The sequence below is a fragment of the Thamnophis sirtalis genome, unplaced genomic scaffold (assembly GCF_051295495.1).
Source record: "Thamnophis sirtalis isolate CommonGarterSnake01/CBP01778 unplaced genomic scaffold, rThaSir2_p1.2 scaffold_5, whole genome shotgun sequence".
In the NCBI taxonomy this organism is placed as follows: Eukaryota; Metazoa; Chordata; class Lepidosauria; order Squamata; family Natricidae; genus Thamnophis; species Thamnophis sirtalis.
The window spans coordinates 10,403,404-10,413,297 of NW_028261385.1; the positions used below are offsets into that span (position 1 = coordinate 10,403,404).

At 45.1% G+C, this 9,894-nt stretch overlaps 1 protein-coding gene across 1 annotated transcript; it reads right to left on the reverse strand.

Annotated features, from left to right (window-relative positions):
• Positions 1–321: 321 nt before the first annotated feature.
• IER3IP1 (immediate early response 3 interacting protein 1) lies at positions 322–8,508 on the reverse strand. The gene is made up of 3 exons (XM_087715306.1): positions 8,351–8,508; positions 4,404–4,505; positions 322–578 (listed from the first exon to the last, which is right to left on the reverse strand). The coding sequence occupies exons 1-3, from the start codon at positions 8,439–8,441 to the stop codon at positions 523–525; spliced, it is 249 nt and encodes an 82-aa protein (XP_087571432.1). The 5' UTR covers positions 8,442–8,508; the 3' UTR covers positions 322–522.
• Between the last annotated feature and the right edge of the window lie 1,386 nt (positions 8,509–9,894).

Here is a 9,894-nt window from a genome sequence, read left to right on the forward strand (position 1 = left end):
AAACCCTCAGTGACTGAATTTCAGGCCCAAGCTTAAAGGAATAGCAATAGCACTTTTATATACCGCTTTACAGTGCTTTACAACCCTCTCTAAACTGTTTACAGAGTCAGCATAAGGACCCCAACAATCCTTATTTGACCCACCTCGGAAGGATGGAAGGCTGAGTCAACCTTGAGCCTGGTGGGATTCGAACTGCAAATTGCAGTCAGCTGGCAGTCAGCTGAAGTAGCCTGCAGTACTGCCCTCTAACCACTGCGCCACCGCGGCTCATGGCGGGAATGTAAGAACAGCACCTTTAGACCATTGCCACAACACGTAGAGTGCGGGAAAAACTGGTTCCATTTAATTATTGGATTTAATGAAACGGAGTGCATATTAAGCAATACAATAAATAGAAAACGGCATCTTTATTTGAGACAAATATGCAGCTTCTTCAGCAGCTCTCTCAGATTGGATCCCACGTGCAAATCGGTCTGCAGTCTTGCTTGCTTTAGACGCTATCCAGATTTTCCGAAGACAATTTCAACCAAATAATAACAACAGCACAATCGTCACTGTGTTCACTCCAATTAATGGCACTGGTACAAAAAAAAGAAAAGAAAAGCGTCATTTCAAACAACAGCCTATTGGCGAACCTGGGGCACACGAGCCACAGGTGGCGCGCAACGCCCTCTCTGTGGGCACGTGAGCTGTTGCCCCCGTTCACACCTTCCACTGGCCAGCTGGTTGTCAGGTCTCTACCGCACATGGGGGGTGGGGGGTGTGGAGGGGAGATACACGCATGGGCCAGGGCGCTTGTGCACGGGGGATTTTGGGGATTCAGGCACATATGCTTTGGACACCTATAAAGCCCTACATGGCATCGGACCTGGGTACCTGAGAGACCGCCTCCTGCCGATTACCTCCCATAGACCGATCAGATCTCACAGGTTAGGTCTCCTCCAGATTCCATCCGCCAGCCAATGTCGGCTGGCCACCCCCCGGGGGAGAGCCTTCTCTGTTGTAGCTCCAGCCCTCTGGAATGATCTCCCTGTCGAGATCCGGACCCTTACGACCCTCCCGGCTTTCCGCAAAACCACCAAGTCCTGGCTGCTCCAGTAGGCCGGGGGGGGGGGGGGGGGCTGTGAAACATCCAGCCCCGCGGAAATTGTGAATGTTGCGGTTTTGTTTTTAAAGTGTTGTCTTTGTCTAGTCTTCCCCCTTCCCTTGTCTATTGTGAGCTGCCCGGAGTCCTTCGGGAGTGGGCGGCATACAAGACAAATAAATACAAATACACTCAGTCCAGAAAAGGTTAGCCATAACTTGTGTTAAACTCAAAAGAATAGCTAAGGGGAGGGGGGGAGAGAAACCCACAATTTCTCTCGCTCCATTTCTTTGTGGTTTTGATAATTTTTGGAACACAACTTAATAGGACAAGAATATCACTTGAAGGAAACGGTCCAGGACAAAGTTTGTTTCCAAAAAAAAAAAAGTATTTCTAAATTGCTTTTGACCCTGTGCTACCGCAGTCACCGCAAATACATGCTAGTTGCCAAGTGCCTGGATTTGGATCATCTCACTGTGGGGATGTTTGCAACAGTCATAAATGTGAGGATCGGTCATAAATCACTTTTTTTTTCCAGTGCTCTTTTAGCTTTGAACTGTTGCTAAATGCGTGGTTGCTAAATTGAGGATTACCTTTGTGGTTTATCTTTCTAAGGATAAACTATCTGTGCTTATATTCTTTCTTGCTTTTTAAACATACATACAAGCACCCAGCTTAATGGGAGCTAAATCATGTAAACGACAAAATATATATATACATGATATATATATATGCAACAGCTGCTAAAAGTACCAAGGTCGTGTTTCAAAGTTGAAGAATAATTTTTCTATTTTGAAAAGTTTAGTGCCCAGCTAAATGTCTACGGAGATTCTCAGTCAAGTTGTGGTTGTCCCAAAGAGGCTTCCTCAAGTGGCAACTGGACTCCCCCCCCTTGAAGACATTTATTTATTTATTTATTTATTTATTTATTTATTTATTTATTTATTTATTTATTTATTTGTCTTGTATGCCGCCCACTCCCGGAGGACTCCGGGCGGCTCACAAAAGACAAGGGAAAGGGGGGAACGAGACAAAGAGAACATATTAAAAACAAAACCAACATTCACAATTTCCGTGGAGGTAAATGCTTCTCAGCCCCCCCCCTCCATGGAGATCCGTACCCTCACCACTATCCAGACCTTCCGCGCTGCCCTCAAGATCTGGCTCTCCCAGCAGGCCTGGGGATAGGTTTCCAATTACCCGCCCGAGTGTTTGATCGCTGAATGAAAGTTGTGTTTTATTATTTTTTCTTTGTGCACATATTGTTTTGTTTTTGACCTTGCACCCCCCTCCCCTGTGGTTGTAAGCCGCCCTGAGTCCCCTCAGGGAAAAGGGCGGCATATAAATCCCAATAAAACCATAAAACCATAAACCTCCAGCCTGCTGGAACAGCCAGGACTTGGTGGCTTTGCGGAAGGCCGGGAGGGTAGTAAGGATCCGGATCTCAACAGGGAGCTCGTTCCAGAGGACCGGAGCTGCAACAGAGAAGGCCCTCCCCCGGGGGAGTCGCCAGCCGACATTGGCTGGCAGATGGAATCCGGAGGAGACCCAACCTGTGCGATCTAATTGGTCTGAGAGAGGTAATCGGCAGGAGGCGGTCTCTCAGGTACCCAGGTCCGATGCCATGTAGGGCTTTATAGGTAGCGACCAGCACCTTGAAGTGCATTCGGAGACTAATAGGTAGCCAGTGCAGCTCGCGGAGGATAGGTGTAACGTGGGTGTACCTTGGTGCACCCACAATCGCTCGCGCGGCTGCATTCTGGACTAATTGGAGTCTTCGAACACTCTTCAAGGGCAGCCCCATGTAGAGCGCATTACAATAATCCAGTCGTGAGGATTATAATCCAGTCTTAAGACATTTCCCTTCTCATCCCAAAAGCTTCTTCAGTTCAGGACTGAGCTTCTTGGATGAGAAGGGAAACTTCTTCAAGGAAAAACAAAGAAAGTCCCGTTGCTTCTTGAAGCAGCATCTTTGGCTTTAGTGGAACATGACACTATTATTGTGGTATATAGTTAATATACACTGCATTATGATATCATGCACTTATCCACACAAGACACGCTTTCTGAGTAGCAAAGCAAAAGCTGTCTAAAATCCAACATTATTATATTTACTGCATGCTGGAATAAGTCCTTAAAACAGATTTGGCCATGAAGGATGTAATGGTTAGAGAATCTTTTATTCTTTAGAAAAAGGAGAGCTCTTTGACTAAAATTTAGAGATCTGGAGACAGGGAAGCATTGATGCTCCATCAAATTTCTTCTAAAAAAAAGGTATAGAACAGGGGTGAAATTCAGCAGGTTCTGGAGAACCGGTAGTGGAAATTTTGAGTAGTTTGGAGAACCGGCAAATACCATCTCTGGCTGGCTACAGAGTGGGGTGGGAATGGAGGTTTTGCAGTATCCTTCCCCTGCCATGCCCACCAAGCTACGCCCACAGAACCAGCAGTAAAAAAATATATGAATTTCCTCACTGGTAAAGAGCTTAGGAATAATAACATACGTCTTTGCTAAAGATCTGCTCCATTCTTTGGAATGGAGGTCATTAGATATAAGATCATAAGATTAGATGCATTAGTGCTATCAAATATGCCATTAATATATAGCCGTTCGAAATTAGCCTGGTAAATGTTAGCAGAGCATTAACATTTAGTTAATACCGAGGTGTTTGGGGAAAGCCAGTTTGGTGTCGCTGTTAAAGTCACTGGGCTAGAATTAGGAAGGCTGTGAGTTCTAGTCCTGCCTTAGGAAAGCTGGCTTTCCAAAAAAATACTTCCAAGAAAATTGCATGGATTTGTCCTGGCCGTTCTCAGGCGTCAAGACAGATTCAAAGGAATGAGGAAAAAAATTATATTATAGGTGGTCCTTGATTGACAATCACAAGTGAGCCCCAAATTTAACAGATTAACAGAGTTGGAAGGGACATTACAGGTCATCTAGTCCAACCCCCCGCTCAAGCAGGAGACCCTATACCATTTCTGACAAATGGTAGTCCAATCTCTTCCTGGAAGTCTCAAGTGATGAAGCTCCCAGTTGTTAAGTGAGTTTTGCTCCATTTTACAGGCTTTCTGGCCACAATTGTTAAGTGAATATGGCTTCCCCATTGCGCTTGGGACACTGCAAGTGTCATAAATATGAACTGGTTGTCAAGCATCTCAATACTGATCATGTGACCATGGGGATGCTGAAATGAATTTCCCAGTGCCGTTACAACTTCGAATGGCCACTGAACGAATGGCTGTAAGCCGAGGACTACCTATATTTGGGAAGGAATTTAATTCTCAACTGTTTTGCACCGATAGTATTATGTCAATCTTACCTCTCATAACCGTCCGTACTGATCGGATCAGATTCATTAACTGTCCTTTAATTCCAGGCTCTTCCCCAAATCCTCCGATACCCTGATCTGTTCCCCAGCCAACTGTATGGAGAAGTTTTTATTTTGGGTTAAAGCGAATGCAAGATAAATAATCAGCGATACAAATCGATAATCCCTCTTAGAAGGAAAGGCCCATCTCAAACCCAAACCTAATGAATAGGCAAACTCCTAATTCTTTCTTTAAACGTCAGAGGAACGAACAAAATGAACAGAAATGAGCACATGAAACGAACTAGAACATTTATAATGGCCAAAGAGCAGAATTTCCAGGAATCAGAAAATTAGTTCTTCATGGAAAACTGATCAGAGAAAATTAAAATACCAAATGATCCCATCATTATTGAGAAGCCCCACTGCTTAAATCTGATATCAGAAAGCTGTTAAATCTCAAGCACAGTAGTAGTAATTGCTAGTATATGACTTTACTTCAGAATTTTAATATTCTAAAGAAGGCTGGTTTATACAGTTTAAAATTTTATATACTAAAACACTATTTATTTAATAACAACGCTTAAGTCCCCCAGCACTGTCCCATTTCTAATCTTTTGTCATCTCAGATTTCCTACTATTTTCTATTGGTTTCTTATGATTTATCAATTGTTATTTGTAACTTTGTGATTAACGATTGTAACTATGATGATAACCTATGATCTATTACTTGCTGTTTATATGTACACTGTGAGATTATGCACCGGAGACAAATTCCTTGTGCGTTCAATCACACTTGGTCAATAAAGAATGCAATTCAATTCTCAATTCTTCTTCTCTATTCCTCACCACCCTCCAGGCCTTCCGCAAAGCCCTTAAAACCTGGCTGTTCTGACAGGCCTGGGGCTAATGAGTTTTTGTCCCCCCTCGAATGGTATGCTTGTTGTGTGTTTTAAATTGTGGTATTGTTTTGTTCGTGTTCTTTTTCCTATTTGTACACCCACCCACCCCTGCCCTGACTTGGTTGTGAGCCGCCCTGAGTCCCTTCTGGGAATAGGGTAGCATAGAAATATAATAAATCCAATCCAATCTATTCTTTTCTGTTCTGTATTTTATTCTGTTCTGTATTCTATTCTCTTCTGCATTGTTCTCTATTCTATTCTCTACTCTATTCGGTATTCCCTTCTTTCCTACATTGTTCTCTATTCTATTCTATTTTCTCCTCTTCTACATTGTTCTCTATTCCATTCCATTCTGTTTCTATTCTCCATTCTACATTGTTCTCTATTCTATTGTACAGTACTCTATTCTGTATTCTATTCTCTCCTCTCCTACATTGTTCTCTATTCTATTCTATTTTCTCCTCTTCTACATTGTTCTCTATTCCATTCCATTTTGTTTCTATTCTATTCTCCATTCTACATTGTTCTCTATTCTATTCTACAGTACTCTATTCTGTATTCTATTCTCTCCTCTCCTACATTGTTCTCTATTCTATTCTATTCTACTGTACTCTATTCTGCATTTTATTCTATTTTCTACTCTATTCTGTATTCTATTCTCTCTTCTATATTGTGTTGTTCTGTTCTCTTCTTCTCTATTCTCTTCTACATTGTTCTCTGTTCTGTTCTGCTCTACTCTATTCTGTATTCTATTCTCCCTTCCCTTCTACATTGTTCTCCATTCCATTCTATTTCCATTCCATTCGTATTTTAGTATTCCTTCAGTAACGAAGGTGGGAAGACCAATGAAGGTTTCTTTATCAGGATCACCTTTTCATGGCTTTAGTGCTCTTGGGAAGCCTCTGGACTAAGTCACAGCCATCACCACCAGTCAACATGATGACATGGACTCCAGTTCTACCACATCTCTACAGCATCCCAGAAAATGGATGGGAATTGAACCTGACTACAAACTTAAAGATACAGGTAGTCCTTGACTTACGGTTGCAATTGAGCCCAACCTTTCTGTTGCTAAGTGAGACATTTGTTAAGTAGATTTTGTCCCATTTTCCCAACCTTTCTTGCCACCGTTTGTTAAGTGAATCACTGCAGTTGTTAAGTCGGTAACATGGTTGCTTAAGTGAATCTGGTTCCCCCATTGGTTTTGCTTGGGAGAAGGTCGCAAAAGGTAGTTCATACGACCCCAAGTCAAGAGAAACCGTCATAAATATGAGTCAAGCGTCTGAATTTTGATCCCGTGGCCATGGGGATGCTGCAATGGTCACAAGTGTGAAAAACAGTGGTAAGTCACTTTTTTCAGTGCTGTTATAACTTTGAGCGGTCACAAAATGAGCCGAAGTGGCGCAGTGGTTAAATGCAGCACTGCAGGCTACTTCAGCTGACTGCAGTTCAGCAGTTCAGCTGTTCAAATCTCACCGGCTCAAGGTTGACTCAGCCTTCCATCCTTCCGAGGTGGGTAAAATGAGGACCCGGATTGTTGGGGGCAATATGCTGACTCTGTGAACCGCTTAGAGAGGGCTGAAAGCCCTATGAAGCGGTATATAAGTCTAACTATTGCTAACTATTGCTAATTCGAGGACTGCGTGTTAGTGGGAACTAGCCAATACAACTATTCCACGACTTACACATCCTTCATTTAATTATAGCGAAAAAAGTGATTTACAACTGGTCCTCACACAGTCGCTTCAGAACTCCGGTCATGTGGTCAAAATGTGGTTGCTTGGCAACCTGAAAGTTCAGAGAGTGCAGGTGCAGTAGTGAGAGACTGTCGCCAAACAGTTCAGCTGTTTGCACAACATTCAGTTTGCACAACGTTGTAGCTTGCACCAACAGACGAGAATATTTGCAGCTCAGGGTGGATTCCTTGGTGGTTTTCTGGTAGTTGTTTCATTACCCTACCTAGGAATCATTTTAAGTGTTAAAAGAGTTCTTACATAATACAGATATTCAGGTCTCAAAGGATAACCATTATGCATATTCCACATACAGGGGTTAAGTTGGTATAACAGGGTTACCGTAAGTGAATCTGGCTTCCCTATCAACTTTTGCTTGTCAGAAGATTGCAAAAGGGGATCACACGAGCCCAGAATCCCCATGGTCACATGATCCAAATTCAGAGGCTTGGCCACTGACTCATATTTACGACGGTTGCAGTGTCCCGGGCTTATGTCATCCCCGTTTGCGACCTTCTGGCAAGCAAAGTCCATGGGGGAGCCAGATTCACTTTACGACCGTGCTACTCACTTAGCAACTGCAGTGATTCACTGAACAACTGCAGCTCATAAGTTAGCATCCCAGCTGTTCAGTGACTCTGGCTTCCCCATCATGGCCTTTGCTTGTCAGAAGGGGAATCACATGACCCTGGAATCCCCATGGTCACATGATCCAAATTCAGAGGCTTGGCCACTGACTCATATTTACGACGGTTGCAGTGTCCTGGGCTTATGTCATCCCCGTTTGCGACCTTCTGGCAAGCAAAGTCCATGGGGAAGCCAGATTCACTTTACGACCATGCTACTCACTTAGCAACTGCAGTGATTCACTGAACAACTGCAGCTCATAAGTTAGCAACCCAGCTGTTAAGTGACTCTGGCTTCCCCATCATGGCCTTTGCTTGTCAGAAGGGGAAATCACATGACCCTGGAATCCCCATGGTCACATGATCCAAATTCAGAGGCTTGGCCACTGACTCATATTTACGACGGTTGCAGTGTCCCCGGCTTATGTCATCCCCGTTTGTGACCTTCTGGCCAGCGAAGTCAATGAGGGAGCCACACTCAGCTTACCATGTGACTCACCAAACAAATGCAACGATTCACTTAACAGCAGGTCACAAAACGGGGCAAAGACTCCCTGAATCCATGTCTTAGCAACATAAACCTGGGGGCTCCATTGTGGTCGTAACTCGAGGACTTCCGGCATTCCCCACCCCAGTCGCCCCGCTCGGAGGAACCCCCTCCCTCCCTCCCCTCCCAGGGGGCTTTGCAGCCGACTCACTCCTGCGGAGGAAGCGCTCCTCGTGCAGCACCGCAATGGCGTTGACGAAGAGCAGCGCGGCCTGCAGCAACGAGTACAGTGTGAACGCCATCCCGGCAGCGCCAGCGCCGCCGCCGCCGCCGTCACCGGCTTAGGCTCTGCGCACGCGCGGGGCGCGCCCGGAACGTGGCGGGGGCGGGGCGGACGGAACGTCACCGACGCGGGCCGGCCGGGCCGTGGAAGCCACGCCCCCTCCCCATGCACGCCAAAAAGAGGGCGTGACCGTAGCCTCGCGCCTCCGCTCCATCTCCAACCTGGCGCCCTCGGGCTACGATGGTCTACAATAACAATAGCATTTATATAATCCCTTCGCGGTGCTTTATAGCCGCCTCTGACGGGTTTACAGAGTCGGCATATTGTCCCCCATCAACCTGGGTCTTCGTTTCTGACACTTCCGACCCCGCCAGGAGGACGCTAGGATGGATGGAGGCTCCATTTCTACCTCATAAAACGAGCGAAAAGGCTCACGGGGTTCTTTGTTCTGCAAGGCTGGGGGACGGGCGGGCTTTATTTTACACAGCAAATAAAGCCGATAAACAATTCTAAACGTCTAATTCGATGTTTATCCTATCTTTTGAAACTTTGGAACGTTAACCTTGAAGTAAAATACCCCCCCCAAAAATTCGCTGTCCCTACAATATTATGGGTGGCCGCCAGGGGGCAGCAGCGCTGGTTTTCTAACGCTCTGAGCTGCCCCTGGTGGCCGCTGGGAGTGTTTGCAGCAGCCGCCCTGCCTGTCTGGTTAAAAGCAGCATTTGTCTGAAGTGGATTCCTGCCTTATCCCACTTTCTGGATTTGCACATGACAGCCAATCATAAATTACCCCAAGACCAGGGTGACCTACTCCCAAAAAACTTCCATTAACCTGTCCCAGAGGTGCTTTTTCAAGAGGCAACTGGACTTTTTTTCTTTTTCTTTGAAGACATTTCGCTTCTCAACAAAGAAGCTTCTTCGGCTCTGGATACCGTATTTCCCTGAAAATAAGACATGGTCTTATTTTCTTTTGACCCCTGAAAGAAGCACTTGACCTTATTTTTGGGGAGGTCTTATTTTTGAGGTGCGGTGTGTGTGGTCACCTCATGGTTGCAACATTTTCAGGAGGGCTTATTTTTGGGGGAGGGCTTATTTTAGCACATGCACTGAAAAGCCTGATTGGGCTTATTATCTGGGGAGGTCTTATCTTTGGGAAACATGTTATTTATACCCTCTGATGCTAAGAAGTTAGACAGTCTACTCCCCCTCCCCATCTAAAAAGAACTCTGTTCCAACTGCCAGTTGCCTCACTTTCCGTTACCTCAGTTCAAACTGGCGGACGTTCCACTCCTTCACTCAGGAGCGGTCTGGGGCTCCTTATAGTATTAAATGTCAATACCTCACCACAATGTTTACACCTTCCACCTATAGAACTGCTTCCGAACTCAAGGTAATGGGAGTGATATTCCCTTATGTGTTTCAATCACCGACCACCGCTGAGCCAACGGATTATGAACTGAATTTCTCCTGCA

What these genes read in the sequence shown, in the direction of transcription:
- IER3IP1 (XM_087715306.1), bottom strand. Translation starts at nt 8,441, where the DNA reads ATGGCGTTCACACTGTACTCGTTGCTGCAGGCCGCGCTGCTCTTCGTC. An exon ending in GGAGCGCTTCCTCCGCAGGA is followed by an intron (nt 4,506 to 8,350) that starts GTGAGTCGGCTG and finishes TTCTCCATACAG; the next exon opens with TTGGCTGGGGAACAGATCAG. An exon ending in AGTACGGACGGTTATGAGAG is followed by an intron (nt 579 to 4,403) that starts GTAAGATTGACA and finishes TTTTTGTACCAG; the next exon opens with TGCCATTAATTGGAGTGAAC.